This window comes from Anser brachyrhynchus (assembly GCF_964034855.1).
Source record: "Anser brachyrhynchus genome assembly, chromosome: 3".
Taxonomy (NCBI): domain Eukaryota; kingdom Metazoa; phylum Chordata; class Aves; order Anseriformes; family Anatidae; genus Anser; species Anser brachyrhynchus.
Genome location: NC_137696.1, coordinates 90,320,405 through 90,338,339, shown reverse-complemented (window position 1 = coordinate 90,338,339; position 17,935 = coordinate 90,320,405). Strand labels below are relative to the sequence as shown.

The 17,935-nt window shown below is 37.2% G+C and overlaps 1 protein-coding gene across 3 annotated transcripts in view; it reads left to right on the top strand.

Annotated features, from left to right (window-relative positions):
* Window positions 1-17,935, top strand: part of BCKDHB (branched chain keto acid dehydrogenase E1 subunit beta) — a 125,628-nt gene that overhangs the window by 60,003 nt on the left and 47,690 nt on the right. For all 3 annotated transcript variants that reach the window (XM_080584826.1, XM_080584825.1, XM_080584824.1), the window contains exon 9: window positions 11,170-11,256. In XM_080584826.1, the coding sequence (XP_080440952.1) occupies window positions 11,170-11,256 (87 nt within the window). The remainder of the gene's footprint in view (window positions 1-11,169; window positions 11,257-17,935) is intronic.

The window sequence follows — 17,935 nt, the reverse complement described above, 5'->3', positions numbered from 1 at the left end:
TATATAAAGTGACAGGGATGAGGTAGGTTAGAAGTCAAAAGCAACTTTGAAAATACAAAATCAGTTTTCTTTCCTAATTAATTGATTCCACTGTGTACGTAGCAATTGATCTTAAGGATATCAAGAAGTCACACCAAAATCCTAGAAGTAATTTTTCTTTGCTTAGCTCATACTGAATTTGGTTAATATCTTCCTGAATCTTTTAAGCAGAAGAATCTGATTAAGCAGAAGAACCTGTGCACAAAATGCAACTTTTCTCCATTGTCTCCACATCCATGACCATTAACTGCTTTAGAGCATGTAGAGTGGTGGTATGAAAGTGTTACAAGATTGCTTCTATCAGGGTTGTTTTGCAAGATTTGTCTAAATTTACTGAAAGGCATTAGAAGGTCACCGATGGAGTCTTTAATTTAATTTAGCACTCTTCTGTTAAAAAAATAACCATCCCAAACCATGTTGAGGTGCACCATGCTGAGTGTCATATCTTTTTTTCTGTTTTCATGGTCTTAGCTACTCAAATTGCAAGTTGTTTTGGATATGAATTCTCTGCTACTCTGTATTTTTGTGGTGTCTAACACATTGGGAATCTGTCCTTGGCTGTTAGCTTTGCACGAAGCTTACGAATATTTATGTTGAACAGATCAGCCACACCCTGACAATATCTGTGTGATAGAAAGGTCATAAAGTAATCTTAATTATTTTATTATCCACCCTTTTCATTGCTTCTGTGGATGTTCAGCCTAGCTCTGTAGCCAACTCTTGTGATTTTGGTTGGCATTTAATTTTCCAGGTTACTTTGCATTACTCCTGTGCCTGTTTCCATTCTGTGTTATCTCTACATCACTATCTTCACACTATAATGTTATGTTTTCAGTGCTATGCAGGAAAAAGCCACATTAGTCTTTCAGAATTGTTTTTGGCATTTATAGTGTAAAATGATACCTATTGGAACAATAAAGTCCTGGTGTGCTGAGGCAGTAAGCTCTATGGTTGCACTAACATTTCTCTCCAAGATGTTTCCTATGTGCATTCAGCTGTGGTCACATTAGTTCTTTATGCACTGTTCCTGCATACATACATTTTAAACTGGGGAAAAAGATCTACCCTGATGTGGATTTCAAAGTGGTGAGGTTTAACCAGGGCATTTTGCAGCATCAGCATAATACTGTGAACTGTGCAGTCCTGGGTACACTGAATCCTGTCCCTGGGACATTGAAAAAGCCTGGCTCCATCCTGTTTGCGCCCTCCCTTCAGGTGTTTCTGTACACTGATAAAATCTCCCCAAGCCTCCTCTTCTGCAGGCTGAACAGCCTTTCCTCATAGCAGAGATGCAGTGTGTTCCACATAGCACAGCTTTTCTCTCACCTCTGTGTTAGATAAGGGCATTTTTTTTTATAAATTTAGCTTTAGTACCAACTTTGGCTTTCCTATTTGTTATTTATTTGTATGGCTTGTCAGAAGTAACAAAATCATTGTGTCTTAGGTGAATGGGCACAGTTTAAAGGGTATAAATGGTTATGTAACTAAATGGGTCAAACTTTCATATCAATGCTGATTCCATTTGTAACTGTTCTTATTAAAAGGAGACAGTCAGATCCACTGCTTGGAAAATGTACTTTCACACAGGAGGAAGCTGGGACAGCAATTTAAGTTGTTGCAAGGACCTCAGTTGAGGTTAGAGGCAGTAAAAACTTCAACAGCTTAATGCACTGCTATTTGAGGTAAGGACATTCTGGGGTTCATAGCATCATACTTCCTGGGAATTGTTTTTATTCTGCCATAAGAGGCTATGTAGATTTCAAGAGAAGCACAGTTATTTAAATAAAGCTGGTAAGAGAACTGGGAATTAGTCATTGGACATCATTTATTTTTAGATAACTCAGAAGTTATTTATGCTGAATGTCAGAACAAATTGTGAATGATGACTCCTGAGCAAAACGTTTTTGTTGCTTTGACATGCTGAATTTGAGCTATTCATCTTGGGCTTCAAACAAATTTTTACCTCTTTTAGTCTTGTCTCAGAGATCAATGTAATATTTTCGTTTCAGTTGGGAACAAAGAAAACATATAGACATATGCATCTGCATGCAGATAGCTAGATATGCTTATAGAAACTGACAAAGTGCAGAGAAGTCTTTAAGTAACTTTTTTTGAAAGCTTGGTTGGCCATCTAGCAGTATTTGTATTAACAGGAACACTTTTCATTCAGTTTGCATTTATTGTTCACTGTAGAAAAAAGAATCAAAATATCAGCATTCTACCTATTAGGGTCATTTTTTCTCTCTACTCAGAGTCAGAGGTTTTAGAGAATTGTTTGAAAACAGGTTTCAAGAATTATTGCAAGCCTATTAACTTGTTTCTTCCAGCTTGTTGACTATAATATAGAATTCCTGTACTGAATGTACAGCTAGATTTCTTGAGCACCAGCTGGAAACCTTGGAAGTGATTTTATTCATAACCTTCCTCACAATGGAAACAGGGCTCAACAACTCCAGCAAATGGTATAAATGTATGGGCTTAACAACATTTGAAGAAAAAAAAAAAGCTTTACTTTCTTTGGGGCAGTCGAGTTATGGATAAGGGTGTGTTGTGTGTGTGTGTGCTCACGTGTGTGCGTACAGTGTGTGTGCCTCTCTATTTGTATGGAATTTTATCAAATGGTAAGCCTTACAGACCTATTTTAACTATTATGTCTCTTTGTTTAGCATATCTGTATGATTTCATTTGAAATCATTTAAAATCCATATTCCTTGGGACACCGAACCTTATTAATAATGTTGTTTTACTGAAACATCAGAACTTTTTTTTTCCCAGAGAATAATATTTGTAATATAAAGTCTCTCTTGATACTTAAGCTTATTCTTAAATGTAGTGCTAAGGGAAGGTCAAAGATCAGAGTTGTGAAGGACAGGTGGCTACAAATAAAAGTAGGTTTGAGGTTGTTTTTCTTTGCCATCTTGCTGCTAACGCTTCCTCCTGCTTCTGCCTTTGCTGTTGTCAAAAATGCATTCCAACCTTTTCCAGTGATCCAAACTGCTTGTTCCTTTCCCTGCCTTTGAGTTGTCATTAGGATTTTAATCTGAGTATATTGTGCTGATACCACTGAGTTGCTGGAAGTAGATGCCAGGTTGAAGTACAGCAAGACTGATTTGTTAGGGAAAACAGATTGAAATTGGTCCTGTAAAATTAATTTAAATTCATTCTGGGAGCTTTATTCCTTATTAGAAGTCAATATTTGAATGCACAGTAATAACTTCTGAAAGACCTTAACAGACAGTATGACAGCTGTCTACAAAATCTAGTACATGTTTTGGTAATTTCTTCCATGTAGCATTAATCATTTGGTTTTAGATAATTATGCTACTTGGAGTTGTAATGAATTATGCTTTTAGATCTTTGTCTGTTTTCTGTAGTAGCTGATCTTTTACTCTGATTTGAAACAAATTGGCAAGAGGTTAGACTACAAACTTTTTTTTTAGTTTTAAATTTTTTGGGGGGTTTATTTTCATCTTTCATTTCACACAAGGCAGGTGAGGGTATAATAATTATGTCACAGGAGGACTGTGCAGCAGGACAGCCTCTTTGTCCCAGTGTGATAAGGATGCCCGCTGTGTTTAATAGTATTACAGGGCTGTTCTCAGTTCCTTCCTTCACACCCCCCACTTGTTTACTGTAAATGTCATGTGCATTTAAGGACCATGTTCTGGTTCTTTGTTAGAAATCAGAATTCTTGTCCATTCATCTTCATGCTCTTTGCAGTCTGGGATGCTAATGGACCGGATTGTCCTCGCAGTGTAAATTGCAAATTGAACCTGTTTTCCTTGCCATATAAATTTCTTTCTGCAGTTCCTTCTGTTTTGGGGGAACTTGTTCTGTGTTGCAGCAGCTGGTGGTAGCTCTGAGCTCTGCCCAGACCACAGCCGGTGCCAGCAGCAGCTGCTGTGCCACCTTCAGTGCATGGATGCCGGCCTCTCGGTCGGAAAGCACAGCCCTCTGATGCGTGAGCTCAACGAGCAGGCAGTAATGGATTAAAAGCCTCTGTTTTGTTTAACTACTAGTAGGTAGATAAGGATTTGCGCTCTGCTAATGTAGATCGGTTAAAATGACTGGCAATGTTTTAGCTATTGATGTGAAGTTAAAAAGAAATAGGATTTTTGTTTTTGTTCCCTGCTGTTTGTTAATCAGCAGTCTCGCCTATTAGAGCTTCATGTTTTTTTCATTTTATTGTTTGGAAAGACTTTGTTAAAGATTTCTCTCTGATAGCCTTCCTGAATGATGGAATAAGAATGACATTTTCGCTTTTCCAAGTGGTTTTATCCTTTGATCTACCTACATTGCTGCCAATGTTCAGCTAGGATTCTCTGCTATATTATTGCTCTACTCGGACATGTGTGTTTATTTTACTTACACTAGCCTTATGAATCTATACAAAATGTGTGTAAGCCAGACTGTCTCATGGCAGGGGGGTTGGAATTAGATTATCTTTAAGTTCCCTTCCAACCCAAACTATTCTATGATTCCCTGATTACCAGTAATTGAGAAATCTTATTCATGCTTTGGGCTGTTGAGCTGTATGTGATGAAATAATGTTTTTTTGCATGTCATTTGTTCATCTTTGCATTGTGATTTTACTGATGAATAAGTTTCAGTTAACTTGGGAGCGTAGTGTAGATATAATACAGTAGATCTGAAGGCTTGCTTTCACTTTCCATCTCTGGGAATTTAGTACTGTTGAAAATCAGACTATATGATATTTTCTTTTAATTTGGATTAATTCCATATTTTTTCTTCAAGAATTATTTTTGAAGCTTTAAAGAGTGCATACAATTTTTTGCTTTAACTACTTCTTGGAGAAGGTAGTTCTGTGCAACTGATAGCCATAATTTGCAAACTGGATCTTGACCATTAGTAAGCTCAAGGGTTTTGTACCTCCAAGCATCTTGGGACACATCCTATTCCTATTCTCTTTCATTCGTTATTTCTGTGCTATGGTAAAAGAGTACTTGAGGATCTATTTGTTTGACTTTCCAGAGATCCTACAGTTCCAGCATGGCTCTAGGGTGTCTGGAAATTGGGGACATAATTACTGCATTTGTTAAGATTGTTGATATATCACATGAACCAATAATAGTTCCTTGTGTCTGGGATGCACTGGACTTAGTGTCATGCTGTTGATCTGCACGTGCATAGTAAACATAATCCTCAGTGTTTCATCTGGCAGGTTATGTTGCACATTTCTCTCTGGGAAATTCTGAATAGAAATCTGAGATCTTACTTCTATCCCTGTGCTTATGATATTCAGTACGACAAATACAGCTATGCAATTTCATTTGTTATTGAAACATTGAAAGGAAAGTAGGAATTAGGGGATCTGGGGAAAAAAGTAGCCTCCCTCAGGTTTTACCTTTTCTAAGAACAAATTTATTAAAGCTAATCTAAAAATGTGAAAAGAACAAAGTTTTTCAAGGCATTTATTGAAACTTTACCAAGGGTGTTTTTTCTTTTAAGCTTCCATATTCTGGCTCGTTTTCGGTAAAGACACATATCTACTAATGTTGATTTATATGTAATTTTATAATTGTTTGCATACGTGTTCATTGAAAATGAGATATAATATTTCAATGCTTTTGCCAGCTTCATTGAAATTATTTTGGAAAGCTAGTTTTTAAATTATGCAGGAAATTTTTACAGTCTATAAAGAACAAGATCAAAAGTATGCAGGACTTTAAACGGGAGAGTGAACATCAAAAAAATTTCTATAAGAGATGGAAAATCTTTTTCCGAGAACAAGTTTACAGAAATAGACAGCTTGCCAGTGTGATAAAATAACAGACATATATAATCTAATACTGGCTTTGATCATTTCTTTAAAGGCAATTGCTGTGTTAGTGAAGCAGCTGGTGACAGTGGAAATAGTGCTGTTACCGTGGACATACAGTAATAGTGTAAAATACAGTTGACCATCAAACCTCATTTTGGTTTAAGTCAGCTTTCCCATGAGTAAGGGCACAGTATGTTACTGGTAATGTCAGCACTTAGATTTCAAAGCGCTTGGAAGCACCAGGCGTGTATTATTTTATTCTGTCATCAGTGCCTGTAGGAGAGGAGAAAGCAGCCAAGATGACGAACTGAGAATTGAATAGAAAAGTGATTATGGAAACTCTTGGATAAAGAGTGTGGTGAGGGAGGTTGAAAATAATTTGCTAAGCTGCTTCACTGCAAAAACATTGGGCGGCAGTTCAGAAAACCTTCAGTGTGCAACCTGAAAGCCTCAGTCTGGCAAAGGCACTAGCGTGTGGTTGGGGGATCATGCCGCTAGCCTCGTGCTCTGGAGAAACCTAAACTGTTGCTGTTGTGTGTTAAACTGATGTAAAACGGTTCTGACAAGGAATTTGAGGTGAAAATCTATATTCAGTATGTGTGTTTGTTCTTGTTCTAGGGTTAATGTAGTAGTTGAAAGCCCTAGCGTCTTTTCTCCAACGCCCAGCTGCAGCACAGGTGACAGGGGTGTGACGGCCTGCGCCTGGAGCGTTGCTGACTGGGCTTCGGTGGCCCTCAGGAGGGAGCACTGCTGAAGTGTGCCGGGCCGCTTCTGAAGGAGGTGACCCTGATCTGCCCCATCTCTCTGGTGGTGCTGGCTGCTAACTGTACAATGCTGCAGGACAAACCAAGTTATCTCCTGAAACTGGCTTTCCCCGCAGCCCCATAAGTCTTTGAGGAGATGCTAGGATGGGAACTTGAGGTGCTGGGTAGGACAGGAGCCCTCCCTTCTGGGAGCAACCAGGGTGACATCAGCTGGACTCAGCTCTGAAAACACAGAATGACTGAGACCTCTGCTCTCTTAAATCCCTGGATATTTCTTCCGACTTTCCTCTGTGGACCGTTCCTAAAGCTAATCAGCAAAATCTTCCATTTTCATTTAATTTAAGACAGGAGATAACTACAATTACACTTAACACCCTCAAAAGTCTCTCTGGAATTTAAAGATCAGCTAGCAACAACTTCTGGTTACAGATATAAAGAAGAAACGTTTTATATCAGTGCCAGTCTCCTAAGCCACACTGTATTCTTTGAAGATGCATTTGTAAAGTACTCTGTGTGAGCTGCACTGTGTGCGTGCATTTAAACCTTTGAATCCCTCACTGACGTAGGACTAAATGTAAAAACTGGTGTTTTGAAAGGTAGAGAGCTGTTGGGGAAATGGAGAAGAGCCAAGCCCTTCTAGAAATGTAAAAGGTATCAGTGTGAGGGGACAAAATACTTCATTCCTTGAAAGACAACCAGTTTCTCTAGCTAATCCAAATGGAAAAAGCACTCCATCTAAATGCCTTCTTAAAAGGTGACAAACCAGTAGAATTCTGTGATGGCCAGTTTGTTACACCGTGCTGATTTATCCACTGCTTTCTTCAGTTTTTATGCCAGTGGTACTTCCAATTCAGGTTGAAAGGTGAGGACCCCATTAGCTGATGTCTACCGCACTGTAGACAAAGTTGTTTGATAAAATATTTGGACTGCAAAATGCTCTTCTGAATGCTGGGTTTTGGTTACCCTGGAGGTTGAGTGCCTGACTCATTTGATCTGACAGGGAGTAATGCTTTGTAGCTTAATTTAAAAATGAAATTAATGTTTTATAGAAGAGCTTTGATATCTGCAAACAATCATTAACAATTCATGTCCTCTGTGCTCTATAGCTTGTAGAGCAGTTACTTGTGAGATTTTCCCTTTTAACTCATTAACTACTTTATTTCCAGGAAATAAGATTTTAATTTCTACATCTTCATAGGGAATTTTATAACTTGGCCATTCTAGAACACTGCCAATGTAGAAAAAGTATATATCTGCATATAACATTTTTGCTGTATATAAAAAAAATAATAACATCTGTTGCTACTGCTTGCAGTTATTACTGTATGGTACTGTTGTCTTTGGTAGAGAAAACAATATAATTAAAATGAAGAGGACATACAAAGACCCATTATCTTCGCTGAACTGAAGTATTTTTTGACCAGTAATTCAGTAATTATCTCATGCATTACAGAGTTGTTTTTCTTTTAAAACAAACAAACAAAAAAAAAAACACAAAAAAACTCCACCCTCCAAACTGTGTACCAAAACAATTAGGAGGAATGATCTATAAAAGCATGAAAAGAATAGCTTAGAAAAAACAAGTAGGAAGAAATAACTTAGAAATACATGATCAACAACGAGAAGTTGAGAACTTTAGTAGGTGTTCACAAAGCAAATTAACATAGCTGAGAAGTAAGGCAGTAGGGCTACCCTGACTTAAATTATATGGTTTGGAAGGGCGATGCTAATGAATGGTAATAGTAAAGTCACTGAGGTCCTGCATAGTATGATTTTTTTTTAACCTGTAGTATTTTAACCTTTTAGTATTTTTATCGAAGATATGGAAAACGTTTAAAACCATTACTGATTTAAAAAAAAAATGTTGGAGGTAGGAAGCCGTTGGAGAAATAGCCACTCGATCACTGATAAAGAGAAGTTGGATTCATTGGCTGGGCTGGGTTCAGGCTCATGTTATGTTTTTCAGCATATCCAAATATAATTTCGCATCTTGAAATAATGAATGCAGACTATTATTCCCTCTTTATTCCAGAAAGAAATTATTTGTTAAAGGCAAAAAAAAAATCGTTTCCCAAAAATGGGGAATCACAGTTATCAGTTGAAACTGGACTCGTGGGGTTATGCTTTGGCCAAAAGGCCTTGTGTATCCAAGAACCGCAGTACCGAGGTTACATTGCCTCTGTGTTTGGTGTTGCTCTGTAAAAGGCTGGAATGCTGGTTTGAGATGGGCGTAGGACACTGAAAACTGGAGATGATTCAGGGAAGGGCTGTAAGAATGATGAAGGAACTGGAAGTGTGCTATATGATGAAAGATTTAAAGCTCAGTCTGCTTAGTTTAGCAAAAGTGTGGGTAGGAGATGATTTGATCACAATCTTAACATGTTCATGTGGGGAGCTGAAATGTGATAATAGATAGCTTCTCCTAGAAGATGATAGATAGCAAACAGAAGGAAAATAATAACCAGCAGCTTGAAGTTGAACTTAGCCAAACTAGTTTAGAAATAAGATGCAAAATTTTAGCAGGGAAAGCAGTTAAATATTGGAACAACTTAGCAATAGCTGTGATGCATTTGCAAACACTGGAAATGCCATAATTAACATTGCATGTCTTTCTGAGAGATGCACAGTGTTTTAGGAACAAGTGTGAAATTTCAAACAAAAATTAATGCAGCAGAACCTGTAATATTCAGGAATTGCAGTACTTGGATCTTTCCTTAAAATCCAGGTTGATATTTGCAATGCAGTATAATGATTAACATCTGCTCATTTTGATTCTGTATTAACATATAGAAGAATTTTAAAGGTATTTCTATATGGCACAATGTGCTGCAGGTATCCACACTAGCCCTGAACAAGCTGGGTTGGGTACCAAGCGTCCCCAAGCCTTGCTAGCATGGTTGCCTGACAGGTACTTTTTAGTTGAGTTGAGACGCTAATTGTAATGATAGCTTGTAATGTTTCAAAGTGTGTACTTCTCAGAATAAATATATGCAAAAGAATAAATATCTTCATTTAAAATAAGTGGATTCTCAAAACAAACAAAAACCAAACAATAAAAAAAAAACAAACTTGTAAATTGATTAATCATATCAGTTTTATCATATCAAATTTAAACTGGAGTGTTTATTTTTCTGAGCTGTTGTTTTGGTGAATTTGACAGATTTGTAGTGCATTTAATGTCTCTGCTCTTTAGCTATGAGTTTCCAGTGCAGGCATAAGAAATACAGGAAATACCCTACCTCACAATGGATAACTTTCCAACTGCCTTTTCCTGTCTTGCTTAGATCTGAATATTTTCAGGCTCCTCCATAGTAAAGTATATGGTTCATATTGCTTATTGGCCTGTGACCTGCCAGTACCTCTGTGGACAAGCTACTTAGAGCCAATGAGCTGCCTTAGAAAATTGAAAGGATTAGGAAAATACTGGATTCATAATGAAAATGGAATTATTAAGACATAGCCTTTATATATTCTATAAAGTAGATAGCCTGGAGCTGCCCCACTGGAGAAGTTCACATCTCTAAGAAAAGTTGAGCTGAGAGCTACCAGTATCTTGGGCTTTCCTTCTTGATTACTACTGGTATGCTAACAGTACACCGTGTAATTATGTCTAAAATACGACTGTAACTGTCCTGTCCTTGAAAGATTACTATACACAACCTTTTGATGTTTTTTTTTTCTTTCCCCTAATATGTAAATCTAGAAGTTCATGGAACTTTTTTATGCACCTTATGAAATGGTAAAATGTTTATTATGAAAAGTAAAGCTTGGCTGCCATATTTCTAACCAGAGGCATCTGATATTTGTGAAATCTAAGCAATTTAGCATGTAATTGCTATATACCTCAAGATATTTGGTTGTATTGAAGCTTTGTACTCTCATCAGATTAAACTATTTTGCTTTCATCATTGTCTTTCAACATAAACACAGTTTTTGGTTAAAAGTAGCTTATGTTACATTCTGTATGTATTGTGCTGTGGAATTATTTCTGAAGTGAATTCCATATAAACTACACAAACTTTGAGATTTAAAATTAGAAAATGTTTGCAATTGCTGTGTAAAACCTGAATAAGAAACATTAATCCATACAATTGTCTTCTTGCTAAAAAAAAAAAATAATAAAAAAAAATTAATAAGTATACTTTTTGAATGGTTGTTATTCATGAGTTTTACCTAGGGTCTGGTCAGGCAGATTTATCGGTGAAGGATTTATTTGCATGTGTGCTTTTTATTTTTCACAGGATCCAAGCTGATGACTTTTAAAAATCTTATTCTCTTTCAGAAATGTTACAATTTGAATTGATAGGATAAATTCAAATTCAGTAGAATCTATTTTTATTCTTCATATTTGCTTAAAATGGAATGGAAGATATAAGCACTTCTCTAGTAAATGTAAACATTCTAATAATTACTCAGATTTATGGGATGATTCCTCATTTCAGTGAAAATGCAAGAGGGAAATTGCAGCTACACTTAAGTACTGCTAATAATATCATACAATTCATATATTCTGTAAGTAATACAGGTAAGAAATTCACAAGAGCTGTAATTGATTACATTTTTGTATTTGTTTTTCCTTTTCAGTCAGTGGTGAAGACTGGGCGATTGCTGATCAGCCACGAGGCTCCCTTGACAGGAGGGTTTGCATCTGAAATTAGTTCTACAGTTCAGGTACACAGATTGTTTGTATTTAAGCATTCTGCATGTCTGAGTGAGTTTATGTATAGAAATAATGTTTATTACTATATTAAAAATTGGGGTTTTCATATTTTTGATTTTTTTTGTTTAATTTCAGAATTGTGCATGCTTGCATTATTTTATCTGAACAGATAAACAAAGGTGATTCTAAAGTTCACACAAAAAGCTGTACAGACAGCAGTTAAACTTGGGAATTAGTTCTGGGAATGTAATTTTGAATTAAATATGCATAAGGAGTCAGAAAACTAAGTTTCTTAGTATTTGTGAAACATTTTTTTAAGAGTAGTTGTATTAATTTTAATATTACAGTGAAGATAATTCACTTTGTGTATGAAAATTGTCTTTATGAAGAAGCAAGCATTTATCATCTAAGCAGTGTTTGATCCCTCTTCCATTTCTCCCCTTCTGTAGGTGACCTTGCTGATTAAAATAGGTCTAGTAAAATCATTTGGCACTGCCAACCTTGAGTCTTGAATGTGATGCTTTTTCTTAAATTCTTAGGAAAATGTGAAAAAAATAATCAGTGGTGCCTGTCTTTTAGTGTTGTGTGTTACTATTAATAACACCTGAGGAGATAACTTTTTTTAAAGTCAGGCATCAATCTCATGATTTAGTGAGATTTAGTGGCATTAAAAAATATGTTAGTTGGAGAGAAAAAGTTGAAGAAAAAAGCTTATCAGTAAATATTACTGGAAGATTCATTTCATGGTATGATCAATATATTGCTGAAACTAAAAAATGAGTTTTTAATCTCCTCAGACGTCCACTAAGAAAGGGACTCACGTGGTTGATCCATCTTGGTTTGTTTTTTGTATCAGGGATATATATATTGACAAATACGACATATTTAGCAAATGAACTTTAAAAGCCTTTAATAAAGGGCTGTTTCTTTTGGTTCATGCTGAAAGCATATATTTGTTTCATGATGGTAACTAATAATCTTGTATTCAAATTTTTTAGGAAATGAGGATTTGTTTCTTTGGAAATATTAGTTAATTTATCACACATGCTACTTCAGAATACATTGAAATATAACTCTTTGGCATTGAATTTATCCGTCGTGAGTTTCTTTTGGCTGACTCAAATCTGTTTTATAACTATACTGTTGTTACTCTTTATATCTGTTCTTGAAGATTTCAGCATCCTGTACGAAAGTTTCGATACCAGTTATTTTTAAGAATATCCATTCTGCAAAAGAGAGCAGAACATCATTTACAAAACGTAACAGCTTTTTCAAGAGCAGTAGGCATAATAAAGACCTTGCTTTTTAAATTTATTTAAACATGTTTCTTAAACAATCAAGTAAAGTCTATATGTCTGATATCAGTGTGCAGTAAAAATAAAAATGAAAAGTGAAATTCACTTTTACTGGATGCGAAGCATACTGAGAATGCCAAAAACTGTGGATTGCAGTTGGCTTTAGTTTCCTCTTACACATGGAAATAATAAGACTTCAATCAATTGTGTCCAGTTGGATTAGATGGTTAGTTTCCATATTGTTATTCCATCCTTGCCATGAGGTCTCTCGTCATAGAAATAAGGTGAATAAAAATACATAGGTTATTTCAAAACAGTTAACTGTCATAAACATTTCATGGTAATGTAGATTTCAAGGAAATGAGTGTGATTGGAAATGATGGCTTTCACTCATGAGAAAACTATATGGAAGGTTTCCTTTTCATTATTTGAAAGATAAAAGCGTTAGGAGAGCATATTAAATCAGAACTCTTCTGTGTCAAGCACAGAATATTTAAAAGGGGGCACATTATTGCATTAAGTAGTCATTCACTCTGATTTCTTAAACATATAAAACTAAGAAAAGGATGAAGTGGTGTAGTTAAAACTGCATGTGATGAGACTTTGCCCTTAGTACTGACGTTTTTACATGTTCTCAATGGGTATTATGAAGTGAGTAACAGATGATAGGATAAATTCAATATAGGTACTGTTAATACTGCTCGTTGATTATATTGTGTATAAAAGCTTGCAGAAGCGTTCAGCAGGGAGGGCCCTAAACTTCTTTTCCTTAAGGGACACATTGGAGCATATTTGGAGGAGCCTTGGAGAAAGGCCCACGGAGATGTCATCTCCAAAATCGGGTGTGGAAATCATCAGCACATTATTAACTTGCAGTGTAAAAGAATGTGAATCCAGTGTTTGCACCTGTGTTGAAGAAGAAAATGAGAGGAACAGGGTGGTTTCAAAGAGGGGTGACGGGGGGAGGCTCCCTTGTGAGCAGGGGCAGAAGGCACAGCTGCAGCAGGGGAACCCCAATAGCCCATCCTGGGAGATGGAGCCCCTGACCTGGCTCCTCCCAGGGCTGTCCCCGTGGGCTGAGGGGAGACAGCCAGCAACCACCGACAGGGCAGATTTTGGGTAAAAGGGGAAGAAGAAGGACTGGTTGCTTGCCCTTGGGCTGGTTGATAGACTGTCCGGCTGTGCACTGTGCCCAGTCAGCACCATGTGTCTGGTCTTCTCGTCACACCCCATTTCTAACTCTTTTCGCATGTGGGGCGTTCTGTCCTGTGTTCGAGGGTATGTATGGTCTGAGTGCCAGGAGCGTGTCGGTGTCTGTCACCAGCCAACGTCAAGCTGGACAGCAGGCTGAGCGACTCGGGAGGCGGGTGTACGTGGGGGTATCTCTGGGAGTGTCAACTGGAGGAGCTGCCCACTGGAGGGACCAGGAGGTCTAAGCCAGCTACTGGCTTAGCAGCCTTTGAGCATGTTACACTGACAGGAGGAGGAATTTATGTCATGTGCATGCCGTACTATTTTGCCTACTCATTTCTGCTAATCTTGTCTTTGCTTTATTTTAATTAACTTGTAATGTTTCACCTTCTAAAGCGTCTGCTGTGCAGAGCTATTTACAGGTGAGGTTGGCCAACCTCAAAGCATGTTGTTTCTCTAATTAAAGCCATCAGGGAACCTTCTGAAGACTGCCTTTCATTGGTGTCTCTGGTAAAAAGCTGCCTTGCAGAGAAGCAGCTTGCAGTCCTGCTTCCTTTTTGCCATTGCTGCCATACTGACAAAATAAAGATGATGGTGTGATGTATTTTCAGAATGAAATGGAGACTTAATAGGGGGCTATAAACAAAGGATTGTACAAGGGGAAAATAAACTCAGTTACATAAAGAATAAAGTGATAAAGAACTTTATGATGAACACTGTGATAAAGAACAATACTTCATTTTAGAAGTCTTTCATGATTTCGGTGGTTAATAACCCTTTTATCAATTCTCTTTATTTGTAGCTGCCATCAGTGTTCCAATTTGTTTTGTTTTTCTTTTCCTTGCAAATGAAGGGATTATTATTCTAGGTTGCTTTTACTGGGATAAGCCTCTGAGCACAGCTTATTGATCACTTTGTAGAAAGATGAGGCCCTTATGAGCAGAGCAGTTCTGCTGAGCGTGCAGTGTAAAGGGGGAAGGAATCCAAATATATGGCAGTAGTAATCCTGCAGTAACTGGTCACCCCAGAGGGCTGTAGATACCAAAAGTTTGGGTTTCAGCAATGAGAAGTCGTTGAAAGGTTCATCTAAAACTAACTCGAAGGTGATCTTTTTTCTATCAGATATTGTCATGTTGTGGTTTAGCCCCAGCAGGCAGCTCAGCACCACCCAGCTGCTTGCTCACTCTCCCCGGGTGGGATGGGGGAGAGAATCAGAAAGGTAAAAGCACAAGAACTCATGGGCTGAGATACAAACAGTTTACTAGGTAAAGCAAAAACCACATGTGCAAGCAAAGCAAAACAAGGAATTCATTTGCTGCTTCCCATCAGCAGGAAGGAGTTCAGCCACTGCCAGGACAGCAGGGCTCATCGCGGGTAGTGACGGGGAGAAAAACACCATCACTCCGAATGTACCCCTCTCCTCTTTCTTTATCCCAGTTTTATTGCTGATCATGACACCACCAGGTGTGGGCCATCCCTTTGGCCATCTTGGGCCAGCTCCCTTGGCTGTGTCCCCTCCCAGCTCCTGGTGCACCCCCAGCCTCCTCACCGGCAGGGCAGCACGAGGAGCAGGAAAGGCCTTGGCTCTGTGTAAGTACTGCTCTGCAACAACTAAACATCGGTGTGTTATCAGTACTATTTTCATCAAAAGTTCAAACACAGCAATCAGATGAGCCTCTACAAAGAAAATTAACTCTATCCCAGCATAACACATCATCTCTTTGTTTTATTTCAAAATTATCTTTCACTCGGAATGTAATACGTTAGAAAGCTAAGTTTACGTTAAAGGTCTTATAAGTCTTGTTGTGGTCAATGTAACATATCAGATTTGAAGAGAATTCTGTGGAACACTTATATTTTCCCACCTCTATTAGCAGGTGGCCTTTTACTGTGAAGTCTCAAACACTTATTTTTGTTAGTTCATGATGTATTAGAAGAGATTATTTGAAACTTGGGTGTGGCTGAAAATTTCATGGCAATCTGAAGAAGCTGTCTGATATTTCTTTAAAAACATTTTGAATTATACAGTTTTGAGGGAAATGTAAATCTGAAACAAGTAGCTTTTGTTTTTAAAATTGGATTTTAAATTGACACTAGTATAATAGGCAGTTGTTGCAATTTGCTATATTTATGTAGCTTCTGGGTATGATGGAATGTGCTTGCTAGTTTGAACCTTAGAGCCTATTCTGCTTAATTTCTGGTGCATTTTGATCCAAAAATATGAACTACTTAACTGCAGGACTTCATCAGCACTTGAATTGGCATAGTACAGCATGTAATTTCCTTTTTTGTTATTCTAGTCACCTTTCTTCTCCTTCTTTATGCAAACTCTTTGACAAAAACTGTACTACGCTTCTGAGAAGTGATGGTAATTTGACAGAGAATGTATTGAGAAATTGGAAAGTTGAGGAGAACAGAGTTAAAATTGCTGGGGGAATTTATAGGTAGAGTAGTTTAGGAAATGTACCTGGGAAAGGATCATGACATGAGTGCAGACTAGTAGCTTGATTTTTCTTTTCCTGTCTTTTAGGGCTTCTACATCAAATGTGTAGCTTCCTGCTTTCTATGGGACTAGGTGTGGGAATGCTGTGTTATGGTTACAACAATACGGTAGTCACTATTTTCTTTTAGGACTGAAAATAAATGTAAATAAACATGCACAAACCATCTGGCATTGATCCTGCAAATATAGAAAATCTGTGTCACAAAACAGTCTTGGTGGTTTCTCCCCCACTATCCACAAATAATATTTAAGTTACTGAAAAATAGAAGATGCTTTACTAATTTTGAATAATTTAAGGTTTTTGAAATTTAATTTATGAAATTGGATTGTGCACATTAGTAACATTACAGCAGAATCCACCACAAAAATGTGCCTTACTTACTGACTTACAAAAACATACATGGCTCGAGAAGGGTGTGAGCTCATTGCTGTCTATGAAATAAGAGGATGGCACACTGTCATTTGCACAAGCTTTGCACAGATGTAACAAGGCACATATTTTCTTCATTCTTGCAAGAACAGAGCAGTGCTGGTTTAAGGGTGAGTTTCTATCTTAGTAGTGCAGTTTCTTTTCTTATTGCCTGGCAGCTACTTTGACATGGAGCATCTGATTATGCCTTGGGAGGATCTGAGGAATGGGAGATCAGCTACCACAGATTTCTTCCAGAAGAAATCATGAGCTTCTCAAAGTTGCACCAAGCTTTGTCTTACAAAAGATTAACATTAATCAGGGGAAAGGTCCCAGCAAATTCAATGAAATAACCCGTATCAGAGGATTGAGTTATGTGATCTTATTTTTTCAGTTCTTCAGTTCTGTATGTAAAATTGGATAGAATAATCTTTGTCTGTTTGGATTGGTGGGGATTTAGATTTCCTTCTGCTGTTGCAAAATAAGGCCTAATCTGCTCTAAGCGGGGTAATTTCCTGCTACTGTGTAACATTAGGAGAAACTATTAGATGAGCTATTTCTGTGAGATGTATTTCAGGAAAAAGAAAAGTCAATATGTCTAGGAATGCCTTTCAAAGCTGTAACAGCTTCAGAGCAATTTTTTTCTAGCAAGTTACCATAGGAAGAACTTGCAAAAACAAAAAAGCTTGAACAACAAGAACAAAGAACAGTTCAATAACTTCATCAGCAAAAAATAAAAATGAAAATAAATTGGCTTCCCAACATTACACTTCCAGAATCTTTGAACTGAATCAATTTTCATACGACTTCATGATATGTCTTCAGAATTTGGGTGGTTTAGATACTCCATACGGTTCCATTACTTCATTTTTCCCATAAGCTGAAGTTGAGATGGCTTTTCCCAATGAAGCTGTGACATCTTCCATGGCTTTTTGTGGTTCTTAGAACAGGTGATTGCAATGTAGTACTCCAAAATATTTGAGAGACAGATTGAGTTTCAAATCATGCATCTGTGTCTGCATTAGGGGTTTACTTAGCGCAGTAGGAACTAAATAATAACTTGGAGCACTCTGTGGGATTTATTTTATAATTATGGTGAATAACATAAAATCTTGTGCCAGTGCCACTTAAAATTAGTTTAAATGAACAGGGTGCAAACTTCTCTTAAAGTCTGTCTTTACTGGAAGCAATTCTTATAGTGTAATTGTAATTCATTTATATTTAAATCATTTCATTCTCATAACATGTGTTGAAACAAATTGACTTTCAAACTGAGCATTGAGTTAAAATGG